The sequence below is a fragment of the Herpailurus yagouaroundi genome, unplaced genomic scaffold (genome assembly GCF_014898765.1).
Source record: "Herpailurus yagouaroundi ecotype Mexico unplaced genomic scaffold, PumYag 208, whole genome shotgun sequence".
Taxonomy (NCBI): domain Eukaryota; kingdom Metazoa; phylum Chordata; class Mammalia; order Carnivora; family Felidae; genus Herpailurus; species Herpailurus yagouaroundi.
In genome coordinates, this window is record NW_024412439.1 from 3,550,889 (window position 1) to 3,564,418 (window position 13,530).

At 36.5% G+C, this 13,530-nt stretch overlaps 1 protein-coding gene across 8 annotated transcripts in view; it reads right to left on the reverse strand.

Moving 5' to 3' along the window:
* Positions 1 to 472: 472 nt before the first annotated feature.
* The window catches only part of ZNF624 (zinc finger protein 624), a 36,310-nt gene continuing 23,252 nt past the window's right edge, over positions 473 to 13,530 (reverse strand). For all 8 annotated transcript variants that reach the window (XM_040453124.1, XM_040453129.1, XM_040453126.1 and 5 more), the window contains one exon: positions 473 to 5,069. In XM_040453124.1, coding sequence (XP_040309058.1) covers positions 2,851 to 5,069 — 2,219 coding nt within the window. In that variant the 3' untranslated portion in view covers positions 473 to 2,850. The remainder of the gene's footprint in view (positions 5,070 to 13,530) is intronic.

Genomic DNA, 13,530 nt, shown 5'->3' on the forward strand with positions numbered 1-13,530 from the left:
CCTATAATGAGATACTGCCATACATTAGAACCAGGCTTACCTCTCCATTGAAACTGCCCTTGTATTAAAAAATTTTTTTTAACGTTTATTTATTTTTGAGACAGAGAGAGACAGAGCATGAACGGGGAGGTTCAGAGAGAGGGAGACACAGAATCTGAAACAGGCTCCAGGCTCTGAGCTGTCAGCGCAGAGCCCGACGCAGGGCTCGAACTCACGGACCGCGAGATCATGACCCCAGCCGAAGTCGGCCGCTTAACTGACTGAGCCACCCAGGCGCCCCGAAACTGCTCTTGTAAAGGTAGCCTGTGCCATCTCCGTCCCCTAACCCTGTGGACACTTTTCAGTTATGTCATTTGAACCTGCTGACGATGCTCCTCTTCTTGAAATGTTTGGCTCTAAAGCAGGGCAGAGGGTTTTACGTGTGGTGAGGGTTAGGAGGTAGAAAGAAGCAGCCGACAGAGTAGGCATCAAGTCATGTCAACTGTTTAACAGCAAGGTTTCTTAAGGATAGTATGTCAAGGTGTAACTCTAAACTTTCCAATCAGAAACCCATACATTACATCCAAAGGAGGTATGTCTCTTGGTAACAATTCATAAATTCCATTATTAAAATTCAATCAGAAATGGTCATTTTAACCAGTGTCAAATTATTTACTTGTAATGGGAGGTAGCTCCTATCATTTATCCAATATCTCCTCCCCAATACTGGATATATACATATTCCAACATTGTGGGAGGAGTACTGGGATTCTCTTTTCTTCAGCCTCCACTGAAGTATAGCTCATCATGTCTTGTCCTTTTTGGGTATCAGGTCCATGGTTTGTTATGGCCTTCTGATATCAGGGCCATAGCCTTTTGGTTCTCATCTTTGTTCCAGGACTCTTAGTATTTCCAGAACTCCCAAGACTTCCTTTTTTATGGACTTGGGTGTCTGGTTGTTTCCCTTTCTCTATTCCATCATGTAATGTTCTATGAGGCTGTACATGGAACTTTTCATAACTGTGACCTTTTCTTTGGTGCCATGTTAAAGGTGGAGCTTCTCTTGAGGCTTGCAGTTTTCTGGTTTATAGCCTGAACACAAGTCCCAGATATTCTTGGGTACGTTTCTCATTTGTCTGAAATTACTACCTCTTCTAAATGAAACCGAGAGGGTGGGTGTAATGAGGTGCTGGGTAACTTGTTTGGAATCTATGCAGCATCAGAACAAATTCCCATGCTCTTAGATTCCTGACTGTCCCTACCCTGCCAATATATTAGGGTAATTCTTGGTACATAACAGGTGTCCAGTAAATTACCTTCACAAGTAAAATAGGTGTTTCCTGTTTATGTTAAATATCACATGCCTGTTGGGAAGGAAAGCTTATAAAATACATAGAAGTGCAGTAATCGGACAAAAAGTACTGCATACTCCCCCAACTCTAAAACAATCTAACTTTTTGGAGACCATCCTTCATTCGTAGTTCTCAAAAGTTCATACAAATACAGTTTTATATAGAATTTTATACCATACATGCTGCACTTACATTAAAAAAAATTTTTTTTCCTAGTCCTTTCCCCTACTTCTCTTCTCCCTTCCTTCAAGGTAACCAATATTAACAGCTTGGTATATATTCAGCCAAGTATATATACTTGTTTCCATGCTCATCACATACACATATATACATAAATGGGAATGATCATTTAACAAAAAATGAAATCCTGTACACATAAAGCTCTACAATAAAGCAATTAGTTATTAAAAATTGTGGAAATACCTTGAGATCAACTAGTGTAGATATAACTAATTTTAAAAATTACTCTCATGCTGTTCCATAGAATGGCTATATCACACTTCATTCAACCATTTCCCAATTAATGGGCATTCACTTAGTCTCCACTTGGTTTTCTACTTTGCCTCTACAAACAATACTTCAACAAAAATCCTGACTTATGTGTATTCTTATGTACTGATGCTGTTATTTCTGTGGGGAAGATCCCCAAAGTGAGACTGCTAGGTCAAAGTATCTTTATTTTAAAATGTTATTAAAATATTTGAATACATATTGCTTAATTGCTGGTGGAAATAGAAGTTGATATAACCGTTTGTGTTAAGAGTACATGGTTTCCCAAATCCCACTACCAAAAGATCTCTTAATTTTTGCCAACTCCATTTAGTGGAGGTGACATCTCATTGGTTGTTTTAATTTGCATTTCCCTGAGTACTACCTTAGGTTCATAATATTTTCAGAGATTAATGGCAATTTGCTCTTCTATGACTAGCCATCTAGTTCAGACAGATTAAAGACTTTAATATAAAATATAAAATTAACAAAATCTTAGAAACAAATTTAGAACACTATGTATAACCTAGGGATTAAGGAGACTCTTTTAACTAAAAGAGTAAATTAATCTAAAAAGGAAAATAAATATCTATGAAAAATTAAAATGTGGCAACTTCTTTTACCATATAAAAAAGCATAAAAACAAATGCTAGATTAAAAAATTTTCAAACACACATGGCAAAGGATTAATATTTCAAGTATATAAAGAGCACCTCCAGATTTGTAAGAAAGACAAACCAATAGAAAAATAGGTAAAAAATTATAGGCAATTCATTGAAGATAATTTAAGTGAACAAAGTATGAAATCTGGGTGAAGGCTTTCATTTGTCCACTATTTTTCTCTACTGTGAATTTGCTTGTAACTTCTAAGATTTAATATGAGTTTTCCACATTTTTATGTTTATAAAGTATCCCTTAAGTGTGTGTTTTCTGGTGAATTGCTCCTGAAAGTTTTCCCACATTCATAAAAGACACAGTTTATAAGATTCTCCTTGTAGAGCTGACATGTGGATGAATGGTTTGTTACTTTTTATATTAATTGAGTTTCTCTCTGATGGGTTCTTTGATGTACAGTAAGGCTTGAGCTACTCCTAAAGGCTTTTCCACATTCATGACATTTATAGGGTTTTTCTCCAGTATGCATCCTCAAATGTACAGTAAAATCTGAGTTGGTTCTGAAGGCTTTTCCACATTCTTCACATTTGTAGGGCCTTTCCCCAGTATGAATTCTCTGATGAAGAGTTAGCTGTGATAGAGTGATACAACCTTTTCCACATTCCTTACACGTATAGGGTTTTTCTCCAGTATGTGTTCTCCAATGCACTGTAAGGTAGGAACCCCTCCTGAAGGCTTTTCCACAGACATCACATTTATAGGGTTTCTCTCCACTATGGATTTTCTGATGTTCTGTGACGTGTACCATCTGGCTAAATGCTTTCCCACAGTCATTACATTTAAATGGTTTCTCTCCAGTATGTGTTCTCTGATGGGTATTAAAGCCCGAGTTACTTGTGAAAACCTTCCCACACTCATTACATTTATAGGGTTTTTCTCCAGTATGCCTTCTTTGATGTACGGTAAGTTGTGATGTGTTAGTGAAAGCCTTTTCACATTCATTACATTTATACGGTTTTTCCCCAGTATGGGTCCTTTGATGTACGATAAGGTAGGACTTAGTCCTGAAAGATTTCTCACAATCATAGCATTTATAAGGTTTCACTCCAGTATGGATTTTCTGATGCTCCTTGAGATTTACCATTTTGGTAAATGCCCTCTCACAGTCAGTACATTTATATGGTTTCTCTCCAGTATGAATCCTCTGATGCACAGTTAAGTGTGATTTTATTCTGAAAGACTCCCCACATTCATTACATAGATAAGGTTTTTCTTCAGTATGAATCCGCTGATGTATAATTAGGGATGAAGAACGCATGAAGGCCTTTCCACATTCATTACATTTATAAGGTTTCTCTCCTGTATGCATTCTGTGGTGTACGGTAAGGCATGAATAATTAATGAATGCTTTTCCACATTCGTTGCATTTATAGGGTTTTTCTCCTGTATGAATTCTTTGATGTTCTGTGAAATTTGCTATACGATTGAATGCTTTCCCACATTCATTACATTCATAAGGTTTTTCCCCAGTATGAGTTCTTATATGTACAATAAGGCTTGAATTACTTCTATAGGCTTTCCCACATTCATTACATCTAAAGGGTTTCTCTCCAGTATGAATTCTCTGATGAACATTAAAAATTGTGGTATTCTTGAAAGATTTCCCACATTCATTGCATTTATATGGTTTCTCTTCAGTATGGGTCTTCTGATGTACACTAAGATAGGACTTATTCCTAAAGGCTTTCCCACAATCATTGCATTTGTAGGGTTTCTCTCCATTGTGAGTCTCCTGATGTCTTGCGAGTTTTGATTTATCACTGAAAGCTTTCCCACATTCACTACATTTATAGGGCTTCTCTCCAGTTTGAATTCTCTGGTGTTGATTAAGGCGAGCACACTGGCTAAAAGATTTTCCACAGACATTGCACTGATAAGGTTTCTCCTTAGTATGAATTCTCTGATGTACCATAAGTGATGAAGAAGCAATGAAGGCCTTTCCACATTCGTTACACTTATAGGGTTTTTCTCCAGTATGAATTTTTTTATGTTGACTGAGATAGGAAGGCTGGCTGAACATTTTCCCACATTCATTACATTCATAAGGTTTTTCTTTAGTGTGCGTTCTCTGATGTTGAATCAGTAATGACCTGTAACGAAAGGACTTTTCACAGGTACTACATTGATAGGGTTTTTCTTTATTATTGTTTTTTTTTCCTAAAGTAAGTTCTGAAGTAGGCCTTACAGCTTTGCTGCCTTCTGTATCCTTGCAGATTTTCTTTCCTAGATGGGTATCTGTAATCAAATCTAAATTCTCAGTGAAATTTTCACGTGTTTGGCATTTGCCGTGGGGCCCTTCTGTGATAACTCCCGCTTCTGGAAAAAGAATAGATCCAAATCTAAATCCTCTTTGACCAGTGGAAATTTTCTTGTGAGTAACTATTCTTTGACTCAAATGATTTTCCTGACTATTTTGCAATCTCAATATCCTTTCATTCCATTTCCATAATCCTCCCATTCTGGGGTTCCACAGACTGTTCTCTGTGAGTTTATCTATTATGGTCTCTTGTGATACATCTTCAGAAGTATTTTCTGCTGATACAACATTCTTGGCTGCAGGTTTGGTCTCCAGCTCTGGGGGGAAAAAAGATAAAAATCAAATCAAATGACTCCTATTTCCTAAGTTAGGAAGATCTCAGTAAACAGGAAAATAAAAGGGAAAGCTGAGCTGATAATGAATACAAAGTTTTAACTGCTTCTAAACTGGCCTTATTTTCTAAGGAGGAGACAGGTTTGAGGGAGACTGGTTGAGCCAAGAACCAAAGTAACAAATTCAGAGTTTTTCCCCTACTAAACAAATTCATTTACGGTAACCCCCTAGAATCTAAGCCTCTCAAATACTTCTTTTCTCATTTCCTTTATAGTCAGCATTTATAGAGCATTCTTCATAGTCACGACTACTTCCTTTCTTTCCATTTACTCTACAAACCAGGCAGTTGTTTCCAACCATACTTTCTATTTGTTTTCATTCTTTGTTTGCTAGCTTTTTTGTATGACGGCTTTCTCAAATTTTCATGTGAGATCAGCTTATTCAAGTCTTTTTATGTACTTATTAATCAAATGTTTATGGAAAAAGACACTTTGATTCTTCAAAAAGTAGTCTGAACAGTAAGTTAGTAAAAATTAGTATTTATAGCTATTAATATTCTAAATAGTGATAATAATTATCACAGAAGGTAGTTTTGCAACCTTTTTATATCTTAACAACATTCCTGTATGTCTGACAAAAACTGGATCAAAACTACTTATACCTTGAGTTTTAAAGTAAAAAACTATCCACAAAAGGTTTTGATCCAATTTGTTTTTTTAAACATTGAGAAAAAATTGCCTGTAAATGAGTTTGCAAATTTATAGAATTTGCAAATTTATAGTTTGCAAATTTATAGAGTTTGCAAATTTATTAACTTTTCTTAAGTTTATTTTGAGAGAGAGCATGAGTGGGGGAGGGGCAGAGAGAGAGAGAGAGAGAGAGAGAGAGAGAGAGAGCATCCCAAGCAGGTTCTGCACTGTCAGCACAGAGCCCAACATGGGGCTCAAACTCATGAACTGCAAGTTTATGACCTGAGCTGAAACCAAGAGTCTGACGCTTAACTCACTAAGACATGCAGGCACCCACGTTTAGAAATCTAAAAGAAATATAATAGTAAAATTTTACACTGTATATACAAACAAGTTGTAAGACCACCACCCTGCAGTGTAATCTTTTTCAAAATAGGCCAAGTTTTAAGTTTAGGGCCACCAAAGAGGACAACTCTAGAACCCAGCTCTTTTAAATGTCTAACTGAATTAAGGTAACTGAGGACTGTTAGAACCTTTATCCTGGCAGCCTGCCAAAAGCAAACAATCCTCTATGAAAAAAGCTTACACAATCCAGAACCTCAAATTATTGTTATAGGTTTTCATATCAATGCTTGACAGTGGAAAATAATAGGCATACAAGGAGACAAAAGTCTAATTAGAAAAAAGTCAAGAGAAGAAACAGATCTAGAAGGAATCTAGACAGTTGAGGTCTCAGACATAAACTTACAAAATAATCATGATTAGTATATTCAAGAAAATAAGACAAGACCAGTAATTTCACCAAATAATTGGAAAGTATAAAATAAGAACCAAATGGTGATTCTAGAACTGGAAAATAACTCAAAGGATAGGCTGAAAAACACAGATTTGACACATGAGTGTTAGCAAAATGGGAAACAGGTCAGTAGAAAATATGCATATTGAAGTACAGAATGATGAAAAACTTGAAAACTTAATTTCAAAAGTCATTAGAGACACATGGGATAGAGTGATAAGGTCTATCACAGATGTGAAAGAGTCCCAGAAAGCTCGAAAGAGAAGTGAGAGAGAATGGGATGAAATCAAATTCAAAGAAATAATGCTGAAGCATTTTCCAAAACAGAATAAAAAATATCAAGGCATAGATTTTAGAAGCCAAATGAAGTATGGAAACCAATTTGACAATAAACTTCATATATTGAAAAAAAATAAATAAAGAAAAGAAAAGAAAAGAAAAGAAAAGAAAAGAAAAGAAAAGAAGCCAAATGAATTCCAAGTGGGAGGAATACAAGGAAAAAATAATGGAAACTAAGAGATTTTGGGGGCACTTGGGTGGCTCAGCCGGTTGAGTGTCTGACTTAGGCTCAGGTCAAGATCTCGCAGTTCCCCGTGTCAGGCTCTGTGCTGACAGCTCAGAGCCTGGAGCCTGCTTTGTATTCTGTGTCTCCCTCTCTCTCTGCCCCTCCCCTGCTCACGTTCTCTCTCTCTCTCTCTCTCTCTCTCTCTCTCTCTCTCTCTCTCAAAAATGAATAAACATTAAAAAAAAAAAAAAACAACTTTAAGAGTTCTATCAAGGAGCGCCAACAGATCAGAGGTTGCAAACTACAGCAAATCTGTCCCACTACGTTTTCGTGTGGCCAGTGAGATAAGAATATACATTCTTAAATGGTTGAAAAATATATTAAAAGGATAATATATTATGACACATTAAACTATGAATTTCAAATTTCAGGGTCCCTAAATAAAGTTTTAGTGGAATATAACCACATTCTTTGGTTAACATTTTGTCTCTGGAGGCTTTTGCACTTACAATGGCTGAATGGAGTAGTTGCAACAGAGGTATTATGTCTCTACAAAGCCTAAAATATCTACTGTCTTGTCTTTTACAGAAAAAAGTTTACTGACTCCTGAATTAGACAGATGACTGACTTGTCAAGGGAGTAGATGTAAGACAGGAAACAACGGAATGATACCTTCCAAAATGCTGAAAGAATGTAAATGCCAACCTAGAAAGTCTATTATCTAAAAATGAAGACTGAAGATATTTTTAGACAAAAAAGAAAATGGAGGGAGTAGGACACTAGAAGATGTGGGTAAAATAAAATATTAAAGGGTACTCTTTAAACAGAAGAAAAGTAATCCTAGATACAAGCTCAGAAATGAAGAGAAATAGGAGGAGAAAATATAGGCAAAAACATAGGCAAATCTAAATGAACACTGACGGAACAGAACATTAATAATGCTCTTATGAGATCTGACATATAGACACAGTTAAAATACATAATTTCAACAACATATAAATCAGGTTAAATGAAATAAGTGGTTGTAAGATTCTTGTGTTGTTTAGGAAGAAGGACAATTTACATTAGACTGCTGAATGAAGGATGCATGCTTTAATCTCAGAGTTAACCACTACACAACTCATTTTGGAAATTTGTAATTACCAAGTAAATAGAAAAATAAGATAATAAATCTAAATGCATGAATGGGGGAAAAAAGAATACAGAACGTGCAAGACACTTGCACAGTTAGATGATAGATTTAAACATTACGTAACTGAATTATATGTATAGGAACTAAATACTCCAAGAGATACAGACTGTCAGATTGGTTAAAAGAAAAATCTAACAATATGCTACTTATCAGAGAAACAAAATACAAGGATATATAAAAGATGACCGTGAACAGAATTAAAATGATATACGATAAAACAATAACCAGAAGAAAGATGCTACAATAATATTAGGATGAGGCAAAACCAGTACAGAGATAAAGACACTTCATGAGGATAAAAGGTCCATTTTAACAGAAGGATGTAGCAGTTATAACTTTGCATTTACCTAATAGGACAGCTTCAAAATACATAAAGCAATAATTAAAGCAACTAAAATAAGAAACAGACAAGTTTACAGTCTTACTGGGAGACTTTGAAAAACCTTAATAACTGACAGAATAAGTTGACAATCAGTAAGCACATAGATTTTAGCAACATAATATATTTGGTATAACTAAAACTGCACTTAATACCAATAGGCTACACATTTTCTCCAAGTGCACATACAACGTTTTCAAAAATTGGCCGTGTGGTAATGCAAATTTTAAGAAACTTATAAAGACTAAAATCATCCATAGCATGTTTTCTGACCACAGGAAAAATTAAGGTAACAAGAATACTCCCTGAACCCCAGAGTTCAGATATCTCAGTGTGTATTCATTCTTTCTTTCATAGCAATTATAGTTCTTTGCATAAGTTCATAACAATCTGTTTTCCTGGGGCACCTGGGTGGTTCAATTGGTTGAGTGCCTGATTCTTGATTTTGCCTCCGGTCATGATCTCACGGGTTTGTGGGCTCGAGCCCCGCATTGGGTTCCTCGCTGACAGTGTGGAGCCTGCTCGGGATTCTGTCTCTCTCCCTTCCTCTCTGCTCCTCCCCCACTCATTCTTTCTCTCTCAAAATAAATAAATAAACCTAAAAAAAAAAAAAGAATACTAGAAAATCCCAGATGGTACAAGATTAAGAAAAATGCTTCTAAAGAGCACAAGGGACAAAGACATCACAATGGAAATTATCAAATGTTTTGAACTCAATAATTATGAAGTTGCTACAGTAAAAAAAAAAGATGTGATGTAGTCTACTTTTCTTTTTTTGGTGTTGTCAAGAAGAATTTTCTCTTGTCTTTTAATGGGGTGTGATGCAGTCTAGATTGCCTTAAATAAGCTATAAAAAAAGAGTGGCTGAAAATCAACGATATAAGTACCCAACTTAGGAAGTTAAAAAAGATCAGCAAATTAAATGCTAAAAAGGTTAAAAATAATAAAATAAAGAGAAGAAAGTAATAATAGAGAAATCAAACACACAAAAAAGTTATTTTAAAAGCCAAATAAGATTGGGGCACTTTGGCTTAGGTCATGATCTCCTGGTTCGTGGGTTTGAGCCCCACATCAGGCTCCACACAGACTGAATAAGAAAACAGAGAGAAGATTAAAAAAAAAAATCAGTATCAGGAATGAAAAGGGAAACATTACTTCAGATCCACATAGACATTTAAAGGAGAGGACAGTATGCCAATAAATTTAAATTTTAGAGTAAATGGATCAATTCCCAGATACATATAATTTACTAAAACAGAAAGAAATAGGAAATGTTAATAGTCCTATAGCTACAGAAGGAATAGAAACCATAATTAAACTCCTTCCCGGGGCGCCTGGGTGGTGCAGTCGGTTAAGCGTCCGACTTCAGCCAGGTCACGATCTCGCGGTCTGGGAGTTCGAGCCCCGCGTCGGGCTCTGGGCTGATGGCTCAGAGCCTGGAGCCTGTTTCCGATTCTGTGTCTCCCTCTCTCTCTGCCCCTCCCCCGTTCATGCTCTGTCTCCCTCTGTCCCAAAAATAAATAAATGTTGAAAAAAAAATTTAAAAAAAAAAAAATAATAAACTCCTTCCCTAATAAAAGCATGAGGTCAATGTGGCTTCCCTAGTGAAATCTATGTATCTTTTTGTTTTTAATTTTAAGCTTTTTTATATGTATCTTTCCCTCTCTTACAACTCTTTCTTATCCTCACTATAAGCTGGTGGCCTTGCTTCATATTTTACTGAAAATTCAGAGCCTATTAAAATCGAATGCCTTGATCTTCTCACCACCATTTGACCTTTTATCTACGGCTGCCTTCTCCATCTTTCCTAGTGTTACAACAGAAAAGGTGGCCTCTCTGCCTATCAATGGTGAAGCCCTCCTTCCTTTTCCTTTCTTGAGTTTATCCTCTTTAACCTCCTCAGACATGTGAACCCTTCAGTGATCCCACTGGTCTTCCAAAGTCAGTTTCTCCCTCTCCATCAGGGTATCTTTCTTATTACTCAGTCATGCCATAAATACTCCCATCTTAAATACAAAACAAGAGTTTTTTCCCTCATTCCACACTTTCCTATAGCCACTGCCCCATCTCTCTTTCCCTCTTGATGGGGGGAGGGGGAAATCCTTCTCTAAAGAGTCACCTAAAACTGCCTCCAATGTCTACTTTTCATTCACTCTTTTAAAAATATATAGTATTTTCAACAGTCAACGTTAATGAAAGGAACTGAAGATGATACATGGGTTGGAAGAGCCAATATTGTTAAAATGTCTATACTACCCAAAGCAATCTACAGATTCAATGTAATCCCTGTCAAAATACCAACAACGTATTTCCCAGAACTAGAATAATCCTAAAATTGGTATGGAACCACAGAAGAGCAGAAATAGCCAAAGCAATCCTGAAAAAGAACAGAGCTGGGGGTATCTCAATCTCAGATTTCAAAATATATTACGATACAGCAGTAATCAAAACAGTATGTCACTGGCACATAAACAGACCTAGATCAATGGAACAGGATAGAGTCCAGAAATAAACCCATGGTTGTATGGTCAATGAATCTATAACAAAGGAGGCAAGAATATACAATGGGGAAAAGACAGTCTCTTCAACAAACAGTGCTGGGAAAACTGGACAGCTACATGCAAAAGAATGAAACGGGACCACTTTCTTACACCATGCACAAAAAATAAATTCAAAATGGATTAAAGACCTAAATGTGAGGCCTGAAACTGAAACATTCCTAGAAGAAAATACAGGCAGTGATTTCTCTGACATCAGGCATAGAAACATTTTTCTAGATCTGTCTCCTCAGGCAAGGGTATCTAAGCAAAATTAAACTACTGGGAATACACCAAACTAAAAAGCTTCTGCATAGCAAAGGAAACCACCAACAAAACAGAAAGGCAACTTACTGAATGGAAGATTATTTGCAAATGACATTATCTGATAAGGGGATACTATCCAAAATACATAAAGAACTTATACAACTCAACACCCAAAAGACAAATAATGTAATTTAAAATGGGCAGAAAACATGAAGAGATATTTTTCTAAAGACATCCAGATGGCCAACAGACACATGAAAAAATGCTCAACGCCACTACTCATCAGGGAAATGCAAATTAAAACCACAATGAGATACCACTTTACACCTGTCAGAACAGCTAAAATAAAAAACACAATAAATAGCAAATGTTGGTGAGGATGTGAAGAAAAAGGAACCCTCACACACTGTTGGTGAGAATGCAAACTGGTACAGCTAATATGGAAAACAGTGTGGAGGTTCCTCAAAAAAATTAAAAACAGAAATACCATATGATCCAGTAATTCAACTACTAGGTATTTACTCACATAAAACAAAAAAACTAATTTGAAAAGATACACGCACCCCTATGTTTATTGCACTACTATTTACAATAACCAAGATATGGAAGTAGCCCAAGGGTCCATCAATAGATGAATGGATAAAGAAGATGTGGTGTATATATAGAATGCAATATTACTCAGTGATCAAAAAAGTGAAATCTTGCCATTTTCAACAATGCGGATGGACCCAGAGGGTATAATGCTAAGTGAAATAAGTCAGAGGAAGACATATACCATATGATTTCACTCATTGTGTGATGTAAGAAACAAATGAATAAAGAAAAAAAGAGGCAAAAAAACTCCCAGACTCCCAGAGAACACACTGGTGGTTGCTAGAGGGTAGGTGAGTGGGATGATGGAGGAAATAGATAAAGGGGGTTATGAATACACTTATCTTCACGAGCACTAAGAGATGTACAGAATTGCTGAATCATAATACTGTGCACCTGAAATTCATATAAAACTATATGTTGGGGCGCCTGGGTGACTCAGTCGGTTGAGTGTCCAACTTCGGCTCGGGTCATGATCTCGGTTCATGGGTTCGAGCCCCGCGTCAGGTTCTGGGCTGACAGCTCAGAGCCTGGAGCCTACTTCCCATTCTGTGTCTCCCTCTCTCTCTGCCCCTCCCCCATTCATGCTGGCTCTCTCTTCCTCTCAAAAATAAAGAAACGTAATAAAAAAATTAAAAAAAAAACTATATATTATAGTTGAACAAAAAATACATTAATATTGACATATGAAAAGAATATATGTAACACATACATGAGTTATGCACGGCATCATGATAAAATGAATGTTCAAGTGAACTAGAATCCATTTCTTTTGTTCCATCTCCACTATTACTTTAATCAAAGTTATCATCTCTGCTCATACTATTGTAACAACCTCTTAACTGATTACCTGATTTAGTGCCCTCAAGTTCAGTCTCCGCAGAGTTACTTCCTAAAATCCTTGATTAAAGTCTGTCAATGCCTTCACACTCACTGATTAAAATCCAAACTCATCATCGTCACCTACAAAGCCCTGGATGGGCAAGCTGCTGCCTAGCTCTGATACCAGCCTCCCTCTCACAGCAGACTCCTTTCGAGTTCTAGAACACATTTCATTCTTTTCTGTGTCAGGTCCTTTGTCTGGAATGCTTCTCCTCTCCTCTTCCTTTGGCCGGTTGTTTCTGAATCTTCAAGGCTCAGCTTAAAAGCCCCTCTTCAGAAGCCTTCTGACCACACTCTCTGAGGGAGGTACCCTCATCCCCATCCCAGTCACTCTTTCATATCTCATATCTCACCCAGTTTATCTCATAACTGAAGGTTGTTATATCTGCTATTTAGCTTGTTTTTATTTATATACTTGTCAACTTCTTACAATATAATCTTCATGACGGCAGGGACCTGCTCCATCTTACTCATTGTTGTAGACCTAGTACCTAACCCAGTACGCAGGAAAGAGATGTGTGATAAATATCAATTAAATATATGAATAAATACTGTATTTAATTCTCAACTGATACCTAGTTTGTATTTTCAATTAGTTAAGAAACTG